Raw genomic sequence first — 26,508 nt, forward strand, 5'->3', positions numbered from 1 at the left:
AAAGGTTTGTAGCCACGGCTTCTGAAGTCGCTGAGGGTTGTTTGGTCGTCTACAGATCGTCTCCGTCACGTCTTTTTCCATCACAGATGAGTCTGACATTAAATCAGCTGAGTCTGAATGATCCTGCGGCAGTTGGCAGTTCCTCTGATCAACAAGTCGGCGTCTCTTTCTAAAAGTAAGACCTCTCAAGCTGCTCACGCCGGGTTTAGACTAAAATATAGGACCATCGTCCCCGGCTGTGATTTGGTTTCCCTCTTCTAAAGCATCATGTTTTGTGGGGACGCAAAATGGACCCATCAAATCCAACCTGTCAGCTGGTCTTGGGATGCTGAACGTGTTGGCGTCTTCTCCATGGTCGTCCTGGATGAACCCTCCCAGGTTTGTGCAATGAGACTCAGGGTGGGGACTGTGCAGGAAGAAGTGCGTGTTGGGCTAAAATGCAGGGGGGGGAGGGGGGGGTTCGTACGACTTAGGAACGTCTTCAGGAGAACAATTATCGTTCTTTTTTCAGAATTCATTGCCTTTGATTTTAGCAGCTGCTTTGTGTCCTGTTCTCAAAGTCTTTTTGTCTCCATCTCTGTTCGTCTCATGTAAATTCACAGGATGGTGACAGGAAGTGAAAACAACCAGCAGTACTCAAAGTTTCCACCTGAGTCGTGTTTGTCCCCAAAGTCTCAGCAAGCAGCGCCCTGGGTTCAGGATCAGAAGTTCAAAGGAAGTTCAGAGTTCATGGGGAGGTTGGCTGACGGGGCGGCAGGGTGGGTGTCGAGGAGGAGGTCGCGGAGGAGGTCGGAGGTTATAAGGAGGAGATTTTGACGGTGTCATGGGTGTAGGCGGTGGCCCGGGTGTTGCGCAGGATGCCGGGGATGGGGGCAGGCGATGGAGGGAGGCTCTCGTCAGGCGTGTTGGCGGGCGGCGTGGGGATGCTGATGATGGCAGCGGTGAAATCTTGTTCTCCGCAGTTCAGCTTCAGGTCACCCATCTGGGCGTTCAGACTGGAACGACTGGGGAGAGAAACAAACCCACAGAACATAGAGACAAGAAAAGACAACACCGTCAGTAAGAACGAGGAGGACGTGAACGAGTGTGAACAGACACAAACTGAGCACGTCACACGCTGAGAGAAAGTCTGCGTGAAGTGAATATGTGCCAACATGAGCAAATTATACGTGTTTATCCTGAAGCTTAAATGAAATCACTTCATGCACTGTTAGCTAGCTTACAGCTAAAGTTTATCGGCTGTTGTGGCAGCAAAAAGCACAGGTTGCTAACGTTAGCCTACAGAGCAGCAGCTACTGACCTGGGAATGAAGCAGTGTTCTTTTTTATTTCATGACTTGTTTGATCATTTAAAAGCGTGTAACTAAAAGTGTCATCAGCATTCATGCTTTTTATCTCCATCAACAGCAAATGTTACTGTGATAAAACCATCACCACAACAGTCACGTTTGTTTGTATAAATGCTACAGACGATGACAGTGATGACGTATCGGGGTCTTTAAGGGTTGTTTCATTTCACAGGGGAAGTTTTCAACCACTGAACCCTTTGTAACTCTGTTTTGAGGCGTTGGGATAAAAGACAAGTTCTTGGTGCATGTCGTTTACTTATTTTAAAGAACTAATTGTATTTTTGTGATGAAACATCTGTATTTCCTGCAGTAAAATACGGTGTCCATCAGGGCTCTGTTACTGGACCTCTGCTCTTCTGTGTTTGACCTATTGACTCAACAGCCGATGTGTTTCACAGTGTGTTTATCAGTGCAGCAATGTATCTTTATGTCCTCTACGGCTGTGTGTGTGTGTGTGTGTGTTTGTGTGTGTGTCTAAAGTTGTGTATTGTTACGTTTCTTTTATCATTCGTCAGTAATGATAATCTCTGTTTACGTTTGTGGTGGTATGGAGGTGGTCTTGATGTGCAGGGTGTCCAGCTCCTGGACGCTCCCCCGACTGACGGACACCGTGGAGTTAGCCAGTCGCATGGCGGCTCTCCTCCTGGCCCGGCGGGGGCAGCAGCCAGTGGAGTTATTCTGCGCCCCCTGCTGGCTGGACAGGGAGGTGCTGCGACTGGTCCTGTAGCCCACCGACTCGGTCATACACAGCTCGCTGTAGTTCATCTCGTTAGTGAACTCGTGGTTCTGTGAGGAGAGACAGGAGAACAGATGTGTGTAGGAGGATCACGTGATATGATTAAAGCTCCAGAACAGATGATAAATGGAACTTTTAACGAGACTGTTTTGTCAGCGTCAGTGATGAACTCTCCGTCTCCACATGACACAGAGTTAAATTCAGAGGTTATGTGACGGCAGCGTTCAGAGTCACAGACGTGCTGACAGAATCTTTAAACTCTGTCAGATGGAAAAAGAAACTTCAGATCTGTCTGAGATGAACTCACCGTGGTCTTCTCCAGACAGTGAAGCAGGTGGTTGTGTTGATGCTCAAACGCTGATCTGTTCTTTACACACAGAGCCGTGCTGTCGCTGTCCCGGTCCTACACACACACACACACACACACACACACATATATACATATATATATATGAATTAGTAATACAAATTATTACAGCCACACATCCAAAACAAATAAGGTCAGACAAGTTTCTGATTATCTTCAAGTCCGTCATTTTCCTGAGTTGCAGCTGAGCCCAGATTGTTCCTCTGGCGCCACCATCAGGACAAACATTATTAATCTTTAAAGAATAAATAAATGATGATAAACACTCTGTGATGAATCTGAGGATCAGATCCACATTTAAACTTCACTCAAACTATGACTTGATCTTTTCTCCCCCGAGAGCTCTGAACTGACGGCCGTTAGACATTTAATAATCTTCTCTCATTTTAATCTGATCCCTCCTCTCTTTTTCTTCACCACCTCACTAATCTCTTCTTCCCCTGTCGTCTCTCCTCCTCTTCCTCCTCTTCATCTCTCTGACTGATAACTGATATGTTTCAGAATAAATTAGGCTGGTTTCCCATCTTCTCCTCAGATAACAGGAAGTCTAATCCTCCTCTTCCTCTCCTCACTCTGTACTGCTGCTCTCCTCCTCTTCATCATCCTCTTATTTCATACCTCCTCCTCCTCCTCCTCCTCAGCTGTACCCTCTCATTTGTCTCCTCTTCACCCTCATTATGCGTCTTTAAATCCAGCAGTCGTCCGTCTGGATCACCTACACACCTTATCGTCAGGCGTAAACAGGCTCCTCGTGGTCATGTTGAGTCCTGGTCGGCACGTGTTCATTTGAGTGACATCTTGCAGGTGAAGCTTCGGGGGCCCCTGAAACTTTGGGCCCCTGGGCCTGCGCCCGGCAGCCTGGTTCAGTAATCCATCCATGGGGACGTCATCACAATCCTCGTTAACCTGCTGTCGCTCTCCATCGCCGGCGGCTCGACCCTGACCTCCGACCAACACATTTAAGGATTTCTATTTTAACCTCTGCAGCGTCTGTAGCGTGTGTCAGCGACCAGGAAACTCACAGACGTGATGTGGATGCATTAAGTCATCTCACGTGATCGGCCAATCAGATGTGTGTATTCTGATCAGCAGAGAGCTGCCAGGTGTCTGCTGGGAAACACTCTGATGGAGCTGTTTGTTGGTTCAGCTCCAAACTGCTGAGACAGCAGCTCCTCATCCATCTTTGTCTCTGGACCTGTCTCTGGACCTGTCTCTATCTCTGTCTCTGTCTCTGGACCTGTCTCTGGACCTGTCTCTATCTCTGTCTCTGTCTCTGGACCTGTCTCTATCTCTGTCTCTGTCTCTGAACCTGTCTCTGTCTCTGTCTCTGTACCTGTCTCTGAACCTGTCTCTATCTCTGTCTCTGAACCTGTCTCTGGACCTGTCTCTGTCTCTGTCTCTGAACCTGTCTCTGGACCTGTCTCTGTCTCTGTCTCTGTCTCTGAACCTGTCTCTGAACCTGTCTCTATCTCTGTCTCTGAACCTGTCTCTGGACCTGTCTCTGTCTCTGTCTCTGAACCTGTCTCTGAACCTGTCTCTGTCTCTGTCTCTGTCTCTGAACCTGTCTCTGAACCTGTCTCTATCTCTGTCTCTGAACCTGTCTCTGGACCTGTCTCTGTCTCTGTCTCTGAACCTGTCTCTGGACCTGTCTCTGTCTCTGTCTCTGTCTCTGTCTCTGTCTCTGGACCTGTCTCTGTCTCTGTCTCTGTCTCTGTCTCTGGACCTGTCTCTGTCTCTGTCTCTGGACCTGTCTCTATCTCTGTCTCTGTCTCTGTCTCTGGACCTGTCTCTGTCTCTGGACCTGTCTCTATCTCTGTCTCTGTCTCTGTCTCTGTCTCTGGACCTGTCTCTATCTCTGTCTCTGTCTCTGTCTCTGGACCTGTCTCTGTCTCTGAACCTGTCTCTGAACCTGTCTCTGTCTCTGTCTCTGAACCTGTCTCTGGACCTGTCACTATCTCTGGACCTGTCTCTGTCTCTGTCTCTGAACCTGTCTCTATCTCTGTCTCTGAACCTGTCTCTGGACCTGTCTCTGTCTCTGTCTCTGAACCTGTCTCTGGACCTGTCTCTGTCTCTGTCTCTGAACCTGTCTCTGTCTCTGTCTCTGGACCTGTCTCTGAACCTGTCTCTATCTCTGTCTCTGAACCTGTCTCTGGACCTGTCTCTGTCTCTGTCTCTGAACCTGTCTCTGTCTCTGTCTCTGTCTCTGAACCTGTCTCTGAACCTGTCTCTATCTCTGTCTCTGAACCTGTCTCTGGACCTGTCTCTGTCTCTGTCTCTGAACCTGTCTCTGGACCTGTCTCTGTCTCTGTCTCTGTCTCTGTCTCTGGACCTGTCTCTGTCTCTGTCTCTGTCTCTGTCTCTGTCTCTGGACCTGTCTCTATCTCTGTCTCTGTCTCTGTCTCTGGACCTGTCTCTGTCTCTGGACCTGTCTCTATCTCTGTCTCTGTCTCTGTCTCTGGACCTGTCTTTGTCTCTGTCTCTGAACCTGTCTCTGAACCTGTCTCTGTCTCTGTCTCTGAACCTGTCTCTGGACCTGTCTCTATCTCTGAACCTGTCTCTGAACCTGTCTCTGTCTCTGTCTCTGAACCTGTCTCTATCTCTGTCTCTGGACCTGTCTCTGAACCTGTCTCTATCTCTGTCTCTGTCTCTGTCTCTGGACCTGTCTCTGTCTCTGTCTCTGAACCTGTCTCTGAACCTGTCTTTGTCTCTGTCTCTGAACCTGTCTCTGGACCTGTCTCTATCTCTGAACCTGTCTCTGAACCTGTCTCTGGACCTGTCTCTGTCTCTGTCTCTGAACCTGTCTCTATCTCTGTCTCTGAACCTGTCTCTATCTCTGTCTCTGGACCTGTCTCTGGACCTGTCTCTATCTCTGAACCTGTCTCTGAACCTGTCTCTGTCTCTGTCTCTGGACCTGTCTCTGGACCTGTCTCTATCTCTGAACCTGTCTCTGAACCTGTCTCTGTCTCTGTCTCTGAACCTGTCTCTATCTCTGTCTCTGAACCTGTCTCTGGACCTGTCTCTATCTCTGAACCTGTCTCTGAACCTGTCTCTGTCTCTGTCTCTGGACCTGTCTCTGGACCTGTCTCTGTCTCTGTCTCTGAACCTGTCTCTATCTCTGTCTCTGAACCTGTCTCTGTCTCTGTCTCTGGACCTGTCTCTGGACCTGTCTCTGTCTCTGTCTCTGAACCTGTCTCTATCTCTGTCTCTGAACCTGTCTCTGTCTCTGTCTCTGGACCTGTCTCTGGACCTGTCTCTGGACCTGTCTCTGTCTCTGAACCTGTCTCTATCTCTGTCTCTGTACCTGTCTCTGAACCTGTCTCTATCTCTGTCTCTGTACCTGTCTCTGAACCTGTCTCTATCTCTGTCTCTGAACCTGTCTCTGTCTCTGTCTCTGTACCTGTCTCTGAACCTGTCTCTATCTCTGTCTCTGTACCTGTCTCTGAACCTGTCTCTATCTCTGTCTCTGAACCTGTCTCTGTCTCTGGACCTGTCTCTGTCTCTGTCTCTGAACCTGTCTCTGTCTCTGTCTCTGAACCTGTCTCTATCTCTGTCTCTGTACCTGTCTCTGAACCTGTCTCTATCTCTGTCTCTGAACCTGTCTCTGGACCTGTCTCTGTCTCTGTCTCTGAACCTGTCTCTGTCTCTGAACCTGTCTCTGTCTCTATCTCTGTCTCTGAACCTGTCTCTGGACCTGTCTCTGTCTCTGAACCTGTCTCTGGACCTGTCTCTGTCTCTGTCTCTGTCTCTGGACCTGTCTCTATCTCTGTCTCTGAACCTGTCTTTGAACCCGTCTCTGTCTCTGTCTCTGAACCTGTCTCTGGACCTGTCTCTGAACCTGTCTCTGTCTCTGTCTCTGAACCTGTCTCTGTACCTGTCTCTGAACCTGTCTCTATCTCTGTCTCTGAACCTGTCTCTGGACCTGTCTCTGTCTCTGTCTCTGAACCTGTCTCTGTCTCTGTCTCTGTCTCTGAACCTGTCTCTGAACCTGTCTCTATCTCTGTCTCTGAACCTGTCTCTGGACCTGTCTCTGTCTCTGTCTCTGAACCTGTCTCTGGACCTGTCTCTGTCTCTGTCTCTGTCTCTGGACCTGTCTCTATCTCTGTCTCTGAACGTGTCTTTGAACCCGTCTCTGTCTCTGTCTCTGAACCTGTCTCTGTCTCTGTCTCTGAACCTGTCTCTATCTCTGTCTCTGAACCTGTCTCTGGACCTGTCGCTGTCTCTGTCTCTGAACCTGTCTCTGTCTCTGAACCTGTCTCTGGACCTGTCTCTGTCTCTGTCTCTGAACCTGTCTCTGTCTCTGTCTCTGTCTCTGAACCTGTCTCTGAAACTGTCTCTGTCTCTGTCTCTGAACCTGTCTCTGGACCTGTCTCTGTCTCTGTCTCTGGACCTGTCTCTGAACCTGTCTCTATCTCTGTCTCTGAACCTGTCTCTGGACCTGTCTCTGTCTCTGTCTCTGAACCTGTCTCTGTCTCTGTCTCTGTCTCTGAACCTGTCTCTGAACCTGTCTCTATCTCTGTCTCTGAACCTGTCTCTGGACCTGTCTCTGTCTCTGTCTCTGTCTCTGAACCTGTCTCTGTCTCTGTCTCTGTCTCTGAACCTGTCTCTGTCTCTGTCTCTGTCTCTGGACCTGTCTCTGAACCTGTCTCTATCTCTGTCTCTGAACCTGTCTCTGGACCTGTCTCTGTCTCTGTCTCTGAACCTGTCTCTGTCTCTGTCTCTGTCTCTGAACCTGTCTCTGAACCTGTCTCTATCTCTGTCTCTGAACCTGTCTCTGGACCTGTCTCTGTCTCTGTCTCTGAACCTGTCTCTGTCTCTGTCTCTGTCTCTGTCTCTGGACCTGTCTCTGTCTCTGTCTCTGTCTCTGTCTCTGGACCTGTCTCTGTCTCTGTCTCTGGACCTGTCTCTATCTCTGTCTCTGTCTCTGTCTCTGGACCTGTCTCTGTCTCTGGACCTGTCTCTATCTCTGTCTCTGTCTCTGTCTCTGGACCTGTCTCTATCTCTGTCTCTGTCTCTGTCTCTGGACCTGTCTCTGTCTCTGTCTCTGAACCTGTCTCTGAACCTGTCTCTGTCTCTGTCTCTGAACCTGTCTCTGGACCTGTCACTATCTCTGAACCTGTCTCTGAACCTGTCTCTGTCTCTGTCTCTGGACCTGTCTCTGTCTCTGTCTCTGAACCTGTCTCTGAACCTGTCTCTATCTCTGTCTCTGGACCTGTCTCTATCTCTGTCTCTGTCTCTGTCTCTGTCTCTGGACCTGTCTCTGTCTCTGGACCTGTCTCTATCTCTGTCTCTGTCTCTGTCTCTGGACCTGTCTCTATCTCTGTCTCTGTCTCTGTCTCTGGACCTGTCTCTGTCTCTGTCTCTGAACCTGTCTCTGTCTCTATCTCTGTCTCTGAACCTGTCTCTGGACCTGTCTCTGTCTCTGTCTCTGAACCTGTCTCTGAACCTGTCTCTGTCTCTGTCTCTGTCTCTGAACCTGTCTCTATCTCTGTCTCTGAACCTGTCTCTGTCTCTGTACCTGTCTCTATCTCTGTCTCTGAACCTGTCTCTGTCTCTGTACCTGTCTCTATCTCTGTCTCTGAACCTGTCTCTGTCTCTGTCTCTGAACCTGTCTCTGGACCTGTCTCTATCTCTGTCTCTATCTCTGTCTCTGTCTCTGGACCTGTCTCTGGACCTGTCTCTATCTCTGTCTCTGTCTCTGTCTCTGTCTCTGGACCTGTCTCTGTCTCTGTCTCTGAGTCTGTCTCTGTCTCCGTCTCTGAACCTGTCTCTGGACCTGTCTCTATCTCTATCTCTGTCTCTGTCTCTGTGTCTGTCTCTGTCTCCGTCTCTGAACCTGTCTCTGGACCTGTCTCTGTCTCTGTCTCTGAGTCTGGCTCTGGACCTGTCTCTATCTCTGTCTCTGTCTCTGTCTCTGTCTCTGAGTCTGTCTCTGTCTCCGTCTCTGAACCTGTCTCTGGACCTGTCTCTGTCTTGTTGTTTCTGTTCTCCTGTTCTTGGTGTCTAATCTCTGTCTCCATTTCACACGTTCAGAAACAAAAGTAAATTCCTGTCAGAGCAGTATCGTCTATAAAGTCCTCTTTGTCTTCCCACAGACTGTCTCTGAATCTGACCTTCATCTCCTGACAGCTTGGGATTTCTCTGGAGCTCCTAAATATTGGCAAAGACACGAGTCCTTTCTTAAAGGTCCAGTGTGTCAGATTCAGGAAGATTTATTGGTGTCTTTTGGGTTTGGCTTTACATCTTACAGGAAGTGAACTCTGGCGTCCTGGCTGAGATTCAGAGGTTGTTGGACCCATCCCCCCCGCCCACCTGCCCTATTTGAACTTTTGCTCCCTTAACTTACATTGCTGGTGCGTCACGTTTCCCCCTGACACCACCAGGTGCTGTCAAACAATAACGGTGACTGGCCATGTATCATGACGATGTGAAAGGACGTCTTTTTTTGTTGGCGTCTGGCGCTGGAAGTCACCAACCACTCGCCGTTTTTTGACAACTTCAGCATGAGACCAGGTCAGATGAGTGACATCAACATTTGCTGGCAGCGTGCTGGAGAATGAATCGAGGTCTGACCTGGACTGAAAGACTGAAGCTTCGTCAGGACCTACTTCCTGTCTTTGCTTTAATGCTTTTTAATGCTGTTTGTATCGATGCATTTAGGACCGACTCTCCCCCTGATTCAGACCAGAGCAAATCAAGCAGAGGTCTGTAAACACCCCTCGACAGTCGGCCTTTAAATATCTCTCTCTTTCATCTCGTCTTTCTCTTCGTCTGAATCGTCTTTTTTTCTCCTCGCTCTGTTTCTTTCTTCCACTTTCTCCATCTCTTCATCACTGTCTGAGTTAACTGGACTGTAATCCACCTTCCTGCTCGATAGTGAGAAACTATCGACTGTCAGTGTGTGTGTGTGTGTGTGTGTGTGTCTCACCCCGAGGGCTCGGTCTTCTTTGTACTGGAGGAAGGCGTTGGCTGTTCCTTTCTTCGCCATGCGGATCCGAGCCAAACGCACTTTCTGTCGGACAGAAACACACAGGGAAACAGCAGCGTCAGCACCGTCTCTCTCACACACACACACACACACACACACACACACACACACACACACACACACACACAGTGTGCAGGAGCATTAAGGTTAAAGTGAAGCCCGTCAGCCTTCATCTGCTGTGTGGTGAAGAAGAGGAGAAACCAGTGAGCTGTAATGGTCTGACTGGGCAGAGTCAGAGTCTCTCAGATGTTTCTGGAGCGTCAGGTCAACCTGCAGCTGAAATAAATCAATAAAAGTATCGCTGACTGAAAATGTCATTTAACAGTCAGAAGGATCGTTCAAACATACAGCAGGTTATTTTTTGTGTTTTCTTTGTTGAGAAACACGTTTGGAAAATTTCCCTCAGATCGTTAGAGCTTATTGAAAATAAAATAAAAAGACATTAAGTATTAATTTTAAAGGTGTGTAGTAACTTAACTGTTTAAGTTAATTAACCACAGGGTTCTGTTTTTATCTGCTAAGACTAAAAACAGTTGAGTCTGAAACTTCTCTGTCTTTAAGTAAAATATCACATTTATTAATTAACAGTATTCTCAAATGATGTATCCTTCAATGCAGTGCTTCTCAACTGGTGGGTCATGGTCCAAATGTGGGTCCATCCCTATTGGACCGCGAGGGACCCGTGAACAGGGCCTTCAGAAACAGTGATACGATACGTATGAATCGTACAGATGTATTCATGGTTTGCAATGCCACCATTTTCTTCTGGTGAATGGGCCGACATAAAGTATTCATTCTGTTTGCCGTCCTGTGAACGTGCTCACTGATGTTTCCATTTTCACATTAGTTAAATAAGTCATTTGATTTTTAATCAAACTGATAAACTTAACTCAGAGGCTTCCACACTAACAGACGGAAGTTTATGATTGTGCGCTGGAGCTTCAGCCGCTCTTTGACAGCTCCTGAGTCAGTCTGTCGTGACGGACACTTACGGCTCATTTCAGTGTCAAACAGCATAAAGTAAAAATACTGCTGATCTCTGGAGGAAGAGCTGTGGCAGTTTTCTAACAGGCCATCAGTCCAAACTGATGTAAAATAAAGCAGGAGTAACAGAGACACAGAGACCGACCTGCTGCGCTCTCATCTTGTCCGCTCTCTGGTTCTGGTGGTAGATTCGGCTGAAGTTGGACACGATGACGGGCACCGGCAGGGCGATCACCAGCACGCCGCTGAGAGAGCAGATGGAGCCGAAGATCTTCCCTGCTATGGTGTTGGGAACCATGTCACCGTACCTGCAGGGAGGAAACAGTCACATTGTCAGTCAACATGCAGACCAGTGACCTCTCAGACATGTTCTGGGTCTGGGTTTTATCTGACTTCTGGTCACGGTGAGTGATTCATGATATTTGGTGACTGAATCGAGTCAGAATTTCCACTGTGGCATCAAATACAAGAGAAGTAGGACGAGGACCTAACGCCATGTCCAACAAGGACAACACATGTCCCCAGCCTCACCTTGATCCCAGTATCAAACTTCACACCTCCACCAAGGCCACATGTCCGACCTCACAGTGGAAAATGATCTGTGTATCTGCTCCATGATTCAGATCTGATCAGAAATGTAATGGGTACTTTCTACATCTACGTTGATGCCGTGTCAACTTCAACCTGTTACATGCATTGTCTGTTTTCAAAATACACTTCTGTTTTCACAGGAAATGTACAGTTTGATACAGTCTCTTTCAAAATAAAAGCACTACGTCGGTACAACACCACCAACTGATGTTTTTTTCCTTCAACAACACACACATGTGGTTACATTTAGCCGACACACACACATGTGGTTACATTTAGCCAACACACACACACGTGGTTACGTTTAGCCAACACACACACATGGTTACGTTTAGCCAACACACACACGTGGTTACGTTTCCCATTGTTTTTAAGATATTTCATTCACAAGACTGAGACGGACGGACCTGATGTGTCTCCAACTTGGAGGCATTACAGCAGCTCAATCAATAATACAAATATACACACAGTAAAAACCAAACATTACAGATGGTACAGACTAAAGACTGGTGTCCACACATCAGGAGAAGAGGCTGAATATAAACAGATAATGTTACAACACATTCAGACAAAAAGACATCAAGACATAAATAAAATGTTCTGCTCTGTAACACGAACAGTTTGTGTTTAAAGATTCAGATTCAGATTCTGATCTCTGAGAGGGCTGAACTGCTGCACAAGATATTACTGTCTGCATGCACACACACACACACACACACACACACACACACACACACACACACACACACAGGTTGCTGGTTGTTGCCTCATGCGGCCTTCACCTTTCATCATATAGAGCCATAAATCATAGGTAGAGAGACGAGGAAGAGGAGGAGGAGGAGGACATTAGGGAGCGGGCAGGAGGCCAGGACGGTTTGTGTGATACTGCTCAGACACACTTTACTGAAGCTTCAGTTATCTTTATGTATCACTGCAGCTGATGACACAACATCTGGAAGCAGCTGCTCATAATTTTTACTCTTGGGACACAGAAGACGCTCACAGATTTGTGATGTGTTGTTCAATATTTAAACCACAGGCTCATCTACAGTTGATATCAAACACAGTCTGATGTGTCAGTTATTATTACTTAACTCTGTCTGCACCTTCAGTGTGTGAATTATCTCTTTAACTTTCCTGGGGATGAAATTATTCCTTTCACTTTCTCCCCTCTCTGGAGCGCCGTCCATCTCACGGTGGAATTAAACTCTTTATATTTAAATATGTAAATGCTGTGGGACTGTACAGTGGATCAGATATAAGGTAATGAAGTGCAGCTCTACCTGCTGCGGTGGATTATGTCTGAGTCCTTCAGAAAATAAGGCCACGACCCCGTCGGCTGCGCTAACGCTCATATCAGAATATCTGGGAGGTAATTTACTTTTTTTCTACTGTGAAGCTAATTTCACAGCAGTGCAGCGTCGTCCTGTGCACACGTGTTTCATAATGAATCTCCTGTCATTAAGAGCCAGCCGTCAGAGCTGCTGACTGTCCAGTTTCTGTCTTCTGAAAATAAATTCATGCTGTTAAATACATTTATAAACATTATGCATTAGATTTAAATATGTTCATTTATTTTACAGGGAGTGTTCTCTGCTGACAGATCTGATCTAAATCCTCCATAAGCTCTCTGAACATTTTATACATTAATACTCTGAATAACATCACAGAAACTGTCGTCCTGCAAACTGAACATCTCACATTATTTTACTCTGTGTGCCGTTGAGCCTCTGAACCCTCACCCGTCCACCCACATGATCTCAACATCAACACAAACAGTGATTTTGACTTATAGTGAAACTCTGGGTCGATACAGACGTTTAAAAAAACTGTTTGGCCGATACCGAAGCTTTTATTTGTTGATGGGTTTTTTTGTTGTTATTTGTTCCCACTTTGTTCCAGGGACACAAAAAATCTACATGATAAAAAAAATAGCACAATTTCAAGGTGACCTCTGAGTGCACCCCATACAGGCCAAGACCTTTTAAGCCTAGGGGCAGTCTAGGTCCTTTGGTGCTACATTTAACAAGATTACATTGAACACATCATCAGAATGTTATAATTTACCGTCGCCTAACGCTCATTTCTACTGAATAAAGCTTGAAGGCATCATAATGTGGCTCAATGCAACCTGTTAGTTGTGGCCACCGGCTGCTTACAGCTAATGTTAACTAGCTGCTAACTGCTAACAGCAAATGTTAACTAGCTGCTGATTGCTCTCAGCTGACATTAACTGCCTGCTAACGGCTAATGTTAACTAGCTGTTGGTTCTGCTAACAGCTAACTTTAACTGGGTGCTAACTGCTAACAGCTAACATTAACTAGCTGCTAACTTTGACTAGCTGCTAACAGCTAACGTTAATTAAATCTCCTCCTGCTGATGTCATCACAGATTTGTTGTTCACAATGTAACATCATCAGGGAAACAACAGGCTGCGTTCTCTGACGTGTTGACAGTGAGTTTACTGCGTCCTTCTGTCCTGACAGCGTCCCAGGGAAGATCTCCGTTTGTCCCAACGTTAGTCTGGAGCTCTACTTCTTGCAAAGTGAGGGGAGGAAACATCGGCCACTGCCATCACCAAACATTCTTTTGTTTGCTTATAGGCCGAGGGAAATATCAGCTGATACCAATGTTCAGCTGATAAATCAGTGTATCTCTAGACCGTAGTGAAGATGTTTATAGCCTAACGTTAGCTTTACACTTCTGGTGATCGCATTCAGCTTCAAAAATCATAAAAGAGGTGTGTGTTTGTGAAGATTATCTTACTGAACAAAACGTGTTTTATAAACATTTGTTTGTCACAGAGTTTATTTTCTACAATAATCCAAAATCAAATGGGTTTTTGATGGGGGATTCAGGGCGATGCTGAGTTCAGGGTCGACCTACAGAAAAGCGTCACCCCTGGAGAACAAACCAACGGCTGCCTTGAAGGAAAAATGTAAAAACTGCTTGAAAGACTTTTTACAAAACTTGTTAAGAATAAAGGTACATCTTCACTCTGCAACCGAAGCAACTTCACATTAAGCTTGTGAGATAAAAAATATTCAATTACAAGTAAAACCGTTTAAAAAAGAGAAAAACACAACTGTCACAGTAACGAGAATGAATGTTATTTATTTCCTTCCTCCCTCAGTACAAGTCATGAGCAGTTAAGCTAACAGGATAATACATGCACAACCGCTGGTGTGATTCTCTGAAACCTAATCGTCCCCTTCGTTTTAATTTACTGTGATATTGAGCCTGAGTGTGTGTGACAGTAATTTGCTGAATGAGTGTGTTGGGTCTGTGGGAGCTGTGTGTGTGATGACAGCACTCAGGTCAGTTTTACTGGACCTCCGGCGTCCTCAGCCGGGAGCGATATTGGCAGCAGTGAGCAGATCAATGGAGATAACAGAGCGGGCCGAGTGGAACAGAAGTCATCTGTAATTGTTGGCAAAAAGCGCTCAGAAGAATCGACGGAGATGTCAGACTGCGGCCAAACAGCCGGGATGAATCTGTGCTGGATCACTAACTAAATCCACCCTGAACATCAGCTGGACCTAAATCTTGACCTCGACACTTTACCCAACATTTTACTTCTTTTATTTCTCTCCAAGCTCTCCACAGTTAGTCAGGCTTCTTTTGTCAGGCTACAGAGATGATAAAATTAGCTAAATTTATGACATCAGTTGCGTTTCATGGGCATAAATAATAAAAAAACAAAACTTATATTTTAAATCACTAATATGTAATAATAATGATAATAATGACAATAATAATACTACATTTAATTTATATGGCGCTTTTCTGGATATTCAAAGGTGCCTTACAAAGAGCAACAACAAAACAAAACTAAACTAAACTAAATAAACAAAAAAAACATTAATAAAGTTATGTCGGCCTGCACATCAAAAATATGTTAAATATCCAGTTTACAGAAAAAGACAAAAGAGGTCTGACATATTAAGATCATTTTAAAATTAAGTCACACACAAAAAACAGTTTATTTGCTGACGTAACAATTTGGTTCAAGTCAGTCCAATTTAGCAGCTAAAACCTGTTAGCTAATGCTAAACAGTTCTATTCAGGTTAGCTTATTGGTCATTTTAAAGGCTACAGTTCGGTTCGGGTTAGCTAATTGTCTGATGAGCAGTTAAAACAGCTTGACTCAGTTCAACGCATGACTTTAAGCTGCTAAAGTGGCATTTTTGTTTCATTCAAGTTAGCTAACAGGTCAGTTCAGCCAAAGTAGTTTGGTTCAGATTAGCTAACAGGTCATTTTAGCAGCTAAAACAGTTTAGTTTATATAAGCTTGTTGTAGCTGGTTTAGCTAACTGTTTTTGAGGCTTGTTTGTTTGAGAAAATCTTATCTATAAGCAGCAACAGTCAACTCAGAAGTTCCATATCCGAAACTCTCCATATGCAGATGACTGACTCAAATTATTAGGTGAGGTAATAACCCAAAAAACAAATGAAGGACAAACTCATAAACATCCTAACTCCATCTCCTGGTGCTGTGGGAACAGAGCGGCAGCCACAGAGCTGCTGTCGGCCCTGTGAGTACAGCTCAGAATGTAAATGTAGATATAAATGTAAATGAATGAAGCTGTGATGTGCAGACAGCCGACTGGAGCATCTGCCAGCTGTTAACTCACAGTACAGCTGGAACATCAGTCTCATTAGCCTGCAGTTTATGGACCTGGTGCTTCATAGCTTGTAAAGTTTCACTGTGACTTTTGGAGGAAGAAGAAAACAGCCCCGACACTGAGGCTGCATTCATCAGGTAACACCACCTGATGAACACCATGGTTACCAGCTGTCAGGGTGGGGAGTGTCCACATTAAAAATATTTCTCAGTTCATCTTTAAGGATCTCAGTTCTTTAGCTCCCTTCCTTTTAAAGAAATTTCAGTTGATTGCAGCTGTTCAGTAGGTTCAAAATTGGATGTCATAAACTGACTCAGTATTATTCTAGTTCAATATCAAACCCTGGCACTAATCTACTGTTAAGTATTTCTCTGCAAGCTCTTATTCATGACTTTATCCAAGACCCAAAAATTCTCATCAAAGTTAGCAAAATTAGCCAAAGCTGTAACCACATATATATAAAATATAATTTCCAAACCACAATATTTAAAATGTGTCAGAAAATTAGGCTTTAAAATTAAATTCACAGAGCGAGACGATACAGCAGAAACAAACATGACATTTTACCATTATTGTCATATGGAAAAGCTGAATTGTCCAATTGTGGTTTGCTGAGGTTTCAGTGTAGCTTTCTGTGGTTTAAAAAGAGTCCAGTTTAGTAGGAACACTTTTGTTTGTCTAACAGGTCAGCTGAGCAGTAAAAACCTTTAGTTCAAGTTGACTAACGGATCAATACAGCAGCTACAACAGTAGGGTTCAGGTTAGCTAACAGGTCAGTTAGCAGTGAAAAGCTTAGGTCTGAGTTAGTTAAGGGGTTTAGAAACTATAAACGTTAGTCAACGGGTCAGTTACGGGTCAGATTACAAGATGGCGCCCCCAGTGCGGACACCTGTTACAGCAGCTCCTGCTCACCGCTGAGTTTTTTTCAATTTCTTTTCATTTAACCTTCTTATTTTGAGTTTTCTTTCAGTTAGCTAGCTAGCACTTATGTTCTGTTTTGTCATGGAGACAAAGACCGCTCTCCTTATAGCGGTCTTTCTCCCATTTTGCTATGGATACGATCATGTGCGGGGACCCGGCGCCCCGCCGTGCCTCCATTGTTTACACCCGGGACCAGCTGTTAGCGCTGCGTCACACCGCGGTGCGGCCCGAGGAGAGGCACGACATTCCCTGCGAGCTGCGGAGAAGGAAACCGGGATGTTGCGCCGGAGTGCAGCACCGACACCGGAGGAGACAGTACAAACCTGTCCTCCCGTCTGTCATCATGGGGAACGTAAGATCGCTCCCCAACAAGATGGATGAGCTGTCGGTGCTGACTCGCCATCAGAGAGAGTACCGGCAGAACAGCGTGCTGGTGTTTACCGACACATGGCTGAACGTGGAAGTACCGGACACGATCGCCGCGCAGGACGGATTCCAGCTCATCAGACACGACAGGACAGCGGACAGCGGTAAGAGGAAAGGAGGAGGGCTGGCTGTGTTTGTGAATGATAGATGGTGTAACTCTGGGCACATCACTATCAAGGAACAGCGTTGCTGCAGGGACATTGAGCTGCTGGCTGTTGGCATGAGACCATATTATCTACCCAGGGAGTTTTCTCATGTCATTATGGCAGCAGTGTATGTCCCCCCGTCTGCAAAGGCTGAGTCTGCTTGTGACGTTCTCCACTCTGTTACAAGTAGGCTGCAGACACAGCACCCTCAGGCCCTCCTTCTGATCTCTGGGGACTTCAACCACGCCTGTCCATCCACCACCCTGCAACCCCCCTCATCCTCACCTTCACCTTCCCCCCCACCTACACTCCTGGCACACTGCTTCGACACCTCCCCCACCCCCGCTCCCCCAGACATCTCACCACTCCCCACTCCTCCCCCCACCTCATCAGCTCCAGGCTCCTGAAGTCCTGCGCAGACCAACTGTGCGGGATAGTTGAAACCATCTTCAGTCTGAGCCTGAGGCTGGGGAGAGTACCACAGCTGTGGAAGACATCCTGCGTGGTACCTGTGCCCAAGACTCCGCACCCCAAGGACTTCAGCAGCTTCAGACCGGTGGCATTAACATCACACCTCATGAAGACTCTGGAGCGCCTGGTCCTGTCTCGTCTCCGCCCTGCAGTAGGCCCTTCAATGGACCCACTGCAGTTTGCCTACCAGTCTGGCATTGGGGTGGACGACGCCATCATCTTCCTCCTGCATAGAGCTCTTTCTCACCTGGAGAAGCCTGGAAGCTCTGTGAGAATCATGTTCTTTGATTTCTCCAGCGCTTTCAACACCATACAGCCTGCGCTTCTGAGGGACAAACTGGAGCACATAGGGGTGGCTAATCACCTCACATCCTGGATCCTGGACTACCTCACGGACCGGCCGCAGTATGTCAGGACCCAGGATTGTGTATTGGACTTGGTTGTCTGCAGTACGGGGGCCCCGTAGGGGACAGTGCTGGCACCGTTCCTCTTCACCCTCTACACTGCAGACTTTTCATACCACACCCCCACCTGTCATCTGCAGAAGTTCTCTGACGACTCTGCCATAGTCGGCCTCATCACAGATGGGGACGACAGGGAGTACAGAGAACTGAACCAGGACTTTGTGGACTGGTGCCTGAGGAACCACCTTCAGATCAACGCGGGGAAAACCAAAGAGCTGATGGTGGATTTCTGCAGGCGCAGACTCCTCCCCCCAACACCAGTGAACATCCAGGGAAAGGACATTGAGATGGTGACATCTTATAAGTACCTGGGTGTTCATCTTAACAATAAACTGGACTGGACTGATCACATAACAGCACTGTACAGGAAAGGCCAAAGCAGACTCTACCTGCTGAGGCGGCTCAGGTCTTTTGGAGTGCAGGGGGCGCTCCTGAAGACCTTCTTTGACACTGTGGTGGCATCCGCCATCTTTTACGGAGTGGTCTGCTGGGGCAGCAGTGTCTCGGCTGCAGATAGGAAGAGACTGGACAAGCTGATCAAGAAGGCCAGCTCTGTCCTGGGATGCTCTCTGGACTCTGTGCAGGTGGTGGGAGAAAGGAGGACGACAGCCAAGCTGTCGTCTCTGAGGACTAATGACTCCCATCCTCTGCAGGAGGAGATAAAAGCTCTGGAGAGCTCCTTCAGCAATAGACTGATTCACCCAAAGTGTGTGAAGGAACGCTATTGTAGGTCCTTCCTGCCTGCTGCTGTCAGGCTACATAACCAGCGCTGCTCACAGTAGACTGCACCATGGACACTTTAGGGACACTATGGACACTTTATTGACACTATGGACACTTTATTGACACCATGGACACTTTAGGGACACCACAGCTGTCTGCTGTTTTGCATATACAATCACTTGCACTAGATGTGCTCCCTTTATCCACTGCTCATTTTCATTCACTGCTGCTCATTATTATCCACTTCCTATTATTTTCATTATTATTATTATTGTTATTGTTATTTATCGCCGACTCTTGGATTTTTGTACTTATTTGCATGCCTAGTTATTTAAGTTTTTTAAGTCTAATTTTGAAATCTTTAATCTGACTCTTTTTCCTTGACTGCTGTAACACTGGAATTTCTCAATTATGGGATCAATAAAGGCGTATCTTATCTTATCTTATCTTATCTTAGTTAGGCTACGTGGTAAAAGCATTATGTTCAACTAAGCTGACAGGTCAGTTTAGTCACTGAAAAATTACTCAACAGGTAAGTTTAGTGGTAAAAAACAACTGGATTTAGCTTGAGTTTAGCTTAGCTAACAGGTCAATCAGCACCTTAAAAAACTGTTTCAAATTAGCCAGTGGGTTTAGCAGCTAAAAACGTTGGTTAACAGGTCAGTTTCATAGTAAAAGCTGTTGGGTTTAGGTTAGCTAACAGGTCAGTAAGGCTACGTGGTAAAAGCATTATGTTTGAGTTTGCTAACTGATCAGTTAATAACATGATAACCTTTAGTTTGAGTCAGCTAACAGGTCAGTTTAATGGGCAAAACTCTTTGGATCAAGTTATCTATCAGGTCAGCTTAGCGGCTTAAAAGCCTTGGTAAGAGTTAGCTAAGGGGTCAGTTAAGAAGTTAAAAATGTAGCTAAGATTTTATGTCACACTTTCTGGTGAAAAGCTTTGCTTTATCTGTGGGAGTCAGATTTAGTACGTGTCCTTTTGTTAGTTTGTCTCACCGAGGCTTAGTCAGCCCTGTTAGAGATTGTTGTTTGTTTGTTGTTTTGGCATTAGTTCACCTTGAATATTAATGCTTCAGTTTGTTGTCAAAATTTATCTTTATGTTGTAACAAATAATTTCACTTTTATTGCAATTCAGAGACTTTGGTTTGGAGGACTGGGGACGGAGCAACCTTTCAGCTGTAATGTTGTTCTCTCCAGATGGCACCGTTACAAAAGTAAAGTAAACACAGCATGGGTGCAGATCCCGGGGGGGAAGGGGGGGACATGTCCCCCCCAACTTCTGAAAAACACAAATTGTCCCCCCCAATTCTAAATAACCTAAATGATTGAAACTGAACAAATGTATACAGTAGTCCCATATACTAGGAAAAAAAAGGGAAGATGATGAGGAGAATTGGGAATCTGTGAGAGGCGAGAGATGAGAACGTGAGTGGACATAACATGCCTGAGACCCTGAAACTAGAAGTAGCATTAACTAACAGCGAAGCAGTGAAAAGGAGGGTGATGGCTGGCTCCATGTACTATTGGCTGTTTAAAAGAAATAAACAGCAAAGGTAAGCATATGATTCTCTGTGTAGTGCTTTTTGAATGACTTGGTGATGGTGATGAGCGTCTATGAAATCATGAAATATGCTGGTAATCTCAAGCGCTCTGTGGGCATGATTTGCATGCGTGCAATTAAAAAAAAAAAAAATCACAACTGATTGTGTCCCCCCCAAACCTGTCATCAGATCTGCACCCATGAAACACAGTGTCGTTAAGACAGTGACAATAAAATAAAAAGACTTGTAGTTGGATACCTGTGTCATAAAGTCTTCAGTCCTTCTTTTCCCATGCTGCCTCTCTGCCCTCAGACTCCGCCTCCTGTCACAGTCACCTGACTCTCATTCATCTGCTCACCTGTTCTTAATCACATAATACTGTTTAATTGTGATTTGCTACAGTATTGGACTTTCATTGCCTTCACAGCTGTGACTGATTTATGCAATTTAAGCAATACGTAGTCAGATTAAACTTAATGACAGGAAAACTAAGTCATCTCAAACTGGGGAGTGTCTGTGAACGATTTGGTTCTGAGAAGAGTTTACCTCTTAAAATCTGACGTGAGCAGAGTTTTTAAATGAGAAATGAGCTCTATTATAAACACAATGTCTCTCACACCGCTCCTCTTCCTGGAATATAGAAAAGCTTGGTCAGCCCTCCCTCCTCTTCATACAGCTTCACCTCGGTCCCTTCCCCTCACTTCTGCACTGTGTCGATGGGTGTAACCAACATGGTGGTGACGTGACAGAGCTGACAGGCTGCACACACACATGTTGTTCAGATCACAGCTCAAAGTGGTTTCACTTTTACAAAGTGAAACTCAGACAGGCGTTGGCACTGAGAGGTGAAATGGCGCAGCAGGGAGTTAAGCTGGACCCAAAAAGAATCTCTTGTCCTATCTGTGTGGATCTACTGAAGGATCCGGTGGCTCTTCCCTGTGGACACAGCTACTGCATCAACTGTATTCAAAGCTACTGGGATGGAGAGGATGAGAGGGGAATCTACAGCTGCCCTCAGTGTAGGCAGAGATTCACACCGAGGCCTGTCCTGACGAAAAACAGCATGTTAGCAGATTTGGTGGAGGAACTGAAGAAGACTGGACTCCAAGCTGCTCCTGCTGATCACTGCTATGCTGGAGCTGAAGATGTGGCCTGTGATGTCTGCACTGGGAGGAAACTGAAAGCCTTCAAGTCCTGTCTGCAGTGTGTGGCCTCTTACTGTGAGAAACACCTCCAGCCTCATCGTGACTCGGCTCCGTTACAGAAACACAAGCTGGTGGAGCCCTCCAAGAAGCTGCAGGAGAACATCTGCTCTCGTCATGATGAGGTGATGAAGATGTTCTGCCGCACTGATCAGCAGTGTATCTGTTATCTCTGCTCTGTGGATGAACATAAAGGCCACGACACAGTGTCAGCTGCAGCAGAAAGGACTGAGAGGCAGAGAGAGCTGGAGGGGAGTCGACAAAACATCCAGCAGAGAATCCAGGACACAGAGAAAGATGTGAAGCTGCTCCAACAGGAGGTGGAGGCTATCAGTCGCTCTGCTGATAAAGCAGTGGAGCACAGTGAGAAGATCTTCACTGAGCTGATCCGTCTCATGGAGAAAAGACGCTCTGATGTGAAGCAGCAGCTCAGATGGCAGCAGGAAACTGAAGTGAGTCGAGTCAAAGAGCTTCAGGAGAAGCTGGAGCAGGAGATCACTGAGCTGAAGAGGAAAGACGCTGAGCTGGAGCAGCTCTCACACACAGAGGATCACACCCAGTTTCTACACAACTACCCCTCACTGTCAGCACTCAGTGAAGCCACACACTCATCCAGCATCAACATCCGTCCTCGCCGCTACTTTGAGGACGTGACAGCGGCTGTGTCAGGAGTCAGAGATAAACTACAGGACGCTCTGAGGGACACATGGACAAACGTCTCACTGACAGGGACTGAAGTGGATGTTTCACTGTCAGAACCAGAGCCCAAGACCAGAGCTGAGTTCTTCAGATATTCACGTCACATCACACTGGATCCAAACACAGCAAACACACTGCTGTTATTATCTGAGGGGAACAGGAAAGTGACACGAACAAGTCAACGACAGTCTTATTCTGATCACCTGGACAGATTCACCATCTGGCCTCAGGTCCTGAGCAGAGAGAGTCTGACTGGACAGTGTTACTGGGAGGTGGAGTGGAGAGGGACAGGAGTTTTTGTAGCAGTCACATACACAAATATCAGCAGAACAGGGAGCCCCAACGAATCTTTATTTGGACTCAATGACAAATCCTGTGCGTTATATTGTGTCAATAACAGTTATAACTTTTGGTACAACAATGTCCAAACTTCCGTCTCAGGTCCTCAGTCCTCCAGAGTAGGAGTGTACCTGGATCACAGTGCAGGTGTTCTGTCCTTCTACAACGTCTCTGACACCATGAGTCTCCTCCACAGAGTCCAGACCACGTTCACTCAGCCTCTCTATGTTGGACTTTATCTTTACTGTCACGGAGCCACTGCTGAGCTGTGTCAGCTCAAATCCACAGACGTCATTTAAAGGAAACTGGGTTACATTTTTAGTTTTTAAACTTGTTTATTCTCCATGTTTGTTGCTGAGATCAGACACGTGCACAGACAGATCCCAGGTGGTGATCTCTGGCCTCTGACTGGATAAATGCTCTTCTGGAAAGTTTTTTCTTTTTTTCTATTCCTTTTCTTGTTTTATATTTTAGTTTGGCCCGTGGACTCAATCCTCAGTTCAACTGATAACCCTCAGTATAATTATTGATGCATTCATGTGTTCATCACTTTCATGTTGCAGTTGGTAAAGGTAAAGCTCATTTCATTTTGACTTTATATCCTGGTGTGTATCTTGTGAATTTCCCCTGGGGATCAATAAAGTTTTATATTAATCCTACATCCTGATGGATTTATTGAATATACTAAGTTGTATCATGCAGTGCAGTAAAAAGTACAATATTTACCTTGGGAATGTTGTGAAGTCAGGGGCGAAAATCCCATTTCATAGTTGGGGGGGACAATAAACAGTAAAATTTAATTTAATAATTCCAGGGGGGGACAAGGAAAAAAAGGTCGTACCCTGTCTTTTATACAGCATCTTTTACCGCAATTTGACACTTTAATCTTCTCTCTATCTCTCCAACAGGCAGAGTGAATGTCTACACTTATGAGAATGGCTTAACAACTAAACATTTCCTGCAATTAAACTGGTAAACTGGTTTATAAACAGTGTGCTGTGAGATCTGCCGCTGCGCACCTCACAACCGTGCGTAATAGTCGCGCGTAATCTCCCTCTTCTTTCTCTCCTGTCCTCTCTATCACTAAACTCTGAACTTAATCATTAGCTTTTAGCTTAGCAGCACTCGTAATTGAGTAGGCTTTTGAACAATGCAGGAGAAATATTGCAGACAGTTTATATCATCAGCCTGGGCCTGGGGCTTGTTGTAACAGTAAATGGGATGTGTTGTAACTTGTGTAAGTTAAACTGTGTCTGTGTGAGTGAACATGTTACCCCGCGCGATGTGGACAGCCGGGTCCAGCCACACACTGCTGCTGCTGCCAAGCAGCCCCGTCCGTTGGAAAGAGTGTGGGATATACCACTACTAGGAATGGGAGGGGGGGACTAAATCTTTTAAGATTTAAATAGCACATTATTGCACGATTATAATGAGCACCGCTTACATTGTGCTTTTAATAAATACTACTGCATTGTTCAAAAATTATTAATTGTGTCTCAAATTATTCTAGGGGGGGACAGCTTTACTGAAGGGTGAGTCATGTCCCCCCTGTCCCCCCCGGGATTTCCGCCCCTGAGTGAAGTACAAGTATTAGCAAAAATAGTCATGCAAAGTACAAGCACCTAAAAATTGTACTGAAGCACTGTACTTGAGTAAATGTACTCAGTTACTTTACATCACTGCATGTGTTCAGGGTGGATCTGAGAAACAACAGTCTGAGGAGGCGCAGGGAGACTCCTCCTGGAATGGAGGTCTGATCTGTAGTTTGAAGGGTCGTTTAGTTCACTATTTTAATTATCCAATTTTTTAATAAAGATTTAATGATTTTGAATGAACAAATATCGTCTGAGTGAACTGATGATTTTGTAGAAATCTGTTGAGTATTAAACATCCGCATAAGTGTGTGTATTAAATAAAATATAGTATGAGTAAAAGATGAGCTGCTGTATGAAACTTTATTTTCTACAATTAATTATAAGAAAAATTACCCTTTTTTCATTCAAGCACCTGCCCCCCCAAAATGTGTCTGCACAGCACTGGTTAACAGGCCAGTTTAGCAACTAACAACCTTTGTTCCAATTTAGTTAACAGGTCAGATTAGCAGCTCAAAGAGTTAGCTAGCAAATTATTTTAGCAGCTAAAAACATTTAGTTCAGGTTAGCTAAGTAATGAGTCAGTTTAGCAGCTGCTAGCTAGCAAATCAGGTTAGCAGCAAAAAGTGTCAGCTAACTGGTCACTTTAGCTAAAAACATTTAGTTGAGGTTTGTAACAAGTCAGTTTAGAGCTAAAAATATTTACTTAAGGTTAGCTAAGTAATGACTCAATTTAGCAGCTAAATAGTTAGCTAACAGGTCAGTTTAGCTGTTAAAAACCTTTAGTTAAAGTATGCTAACACTTATAAGTCAGCTCAGCAGCTAAAAGAGTTAGCTAACAGGTCAATTTAGCAGCTGAAGGAGTTAGCTAACAGGTTGCTTTAGCAGCTAAAAACTTTTTGTTAATGCTAGCTAACAGTAGCCGATCAGTTTTAAAAGCTAAAAAGAACAGCTAAAAGAGAACAGGCCAGTTCAGCAGCTGAAAGAGTTAGCTAACAGGTCAATTTAATGGCTAAAGCAGTTCAGTTTGGGTCACAGATTGGTGTATCAGTAAGTTGGGTTTAGGTCCAAGTTTTTAATAGATTAGTAAATGTTAAAGTTAAAGCTGTAATGTTTTGTGAGTATTGTATTGAGACAGATTCCAAACAACAACAACAACAACAACAACAAAACTGAACCCCTCCTTTGAACCAGGCTGATCCATGTATATGAAAAGAGTCCAGAGGTTGTATTTACTGCAGTGTTGTGTCTTTATATTCAACAGGTTATTTCCTCTTCCTGTGTGAGTGCGTCCCTGTCAGTCTAATTGATCCTATAATAGCTCAGCTCCCAGTGGACAGTAGAGACTAACCTACATCCAACAGAATCTCTGTGACCTCACTAAACCTTTCACAACTTAACTTTTTGTTTTGCTTCCTGGGATGATTAAAAAAGGCCATAATTCACCGTCCGTTCTTTCTTTACCCTTCATCATTCGGTCTGTGTCACATTGAACTATCAGACGTCCATCAGCTCTACAGTGACATCAGTCACCATGACGACCAACATCAGCCATCTTTGGTCAGTAACTGAGAGCGTCCCAGAGTGACGTGAACGTCAAGTCCTTCAGAGAAACATACGTGAACAGAGAAAAGCCATCGTCACTGATTAAAGGAAGACTCCGACATTCAGTGACGTCCTCGTGTTCTCTGTCTGCTCCACAGTCACATGATAAGACTGTAGTTTCATCTCACTGTGTCCAGTGTAAAGATACATCCAGGATGTGATTAGCCTAGCTTAGCACAAAGACTGGGGAGCAGGCAGAAACTGTTAGCCTAGCTGCTATATTTAGATTTTATAATATATGACACATGCCAGTACAATACAAGCTGAATTAATCACAACACCAAACCCTGATGTAAAAACATGCCACATCTTGTTTTCTGCAGTGTTTTTGCCAGTGAGCAAGAATATTTATAATAAACTTCATTTTTTATAGCACTTTTCAAAACACAAAGTGTTTACAGAACAAGATGGTTTTCAACTATCGAGATGAAAAGAGCAAAAACATAAATGAAGACAAATAAAACATTGAACACCAGATTAAACATTGTCTTGTTAAATAATATAAGATGGAAAGAGACAAGACAAACAATGGATGTAAACAAAGCTTTCCTGTTAAAGTTGGTTTCGAGGGCTGATTTAAAAGCTTCCATATTCTGTAACTGTGCTGTCTCTGCAAACACTGCTGTCTTTGTGCTAAGCTAGGCTCAACATGTTAACATGCTTCCTGTTTCTGTACAGCAGGCGAGTCCAAAGTCCGGCCCAGCGGCCAACAGAGCAACTTTAAACAGCCGCGGTTTG

The 26,508-nt window shown here is 45.3% G+C and overlaps 2 protein-coding genes across 2 annotated transcripts in view; one reads left to right on the top strand and one right to left on the bottom strand.

The window, feature by feature from the left end:
• Positions 1–383: 383 nt before the first annotated feature.
• Positions 384–26,508, bottom strand: part of kcnd1 (potassium voltage-gated channel, Shal-related subfamily, member 1) — an 82,994-nt gene continuing 56,869 nt past the window's right edge. Inside the window, exons 4-8 of the mRNA XM_033628813.2 lie at positions 10,566–10,728; positions 9,377–9,460; positions 2,392–2,487; positions 1,884–2,134; positions 384–1,004 (exon numbers count right to left, since the gene is read on the bottom strand). Coding sequence (XP_033484704.1) covers positions 797–1,004; positions 1,884–2,134; positions 2,392–2,487; positions 9,377–9,460; positions 10,566–10,728 — 802 coding nt within the window. The 3' untranslated portion in view covers positions 384–796. The remainder of the gene's footprint in view (positions 1,005–1,883; positions 2,135–2,391; positions 2,488–9,376; positions 9,461–10,565; positions 10,729–26,508) is intronic.
• Positions 21,006–23,600, top strand: LOC117258195 (tripartite motif-containing protein 16-like). Its single transcript, XM_033628815.2, has one exon. It carries the CDS (start codon positions 21,184–21,186, stop codon positions 22,870–22,872), a length of 1,689 nt encoding a protein of 562 aa, XP_033484706.2. The 5' UTR covers positions 21,006–21,183; the 3' UTR covers positions 22,873–23,600.

This window comes from Epinephelus lanceolatus, chromosome 8, assembly GCF_041903045.1.
Source record: "Epinephelus lanceolatus isolate andai-2023 chromosome 8, ASM4190304v1, whole genome shotgun sequence".
NCBI lineage: Eukaryota > Metazoa > Chordata > Actinopteri > Perciformes > Serranidae > Epinephelus > Epinephelus lanceolatus.

Coding starts and splice junctions, on each gene's coding strand:
- LOC117258195 (XM_033628815.2), top strand. CDS start 21,184: ATGGCGCAGCAGGGAGTTAAGCTGGACCCAAAAAGAATCTCTTGTCCT.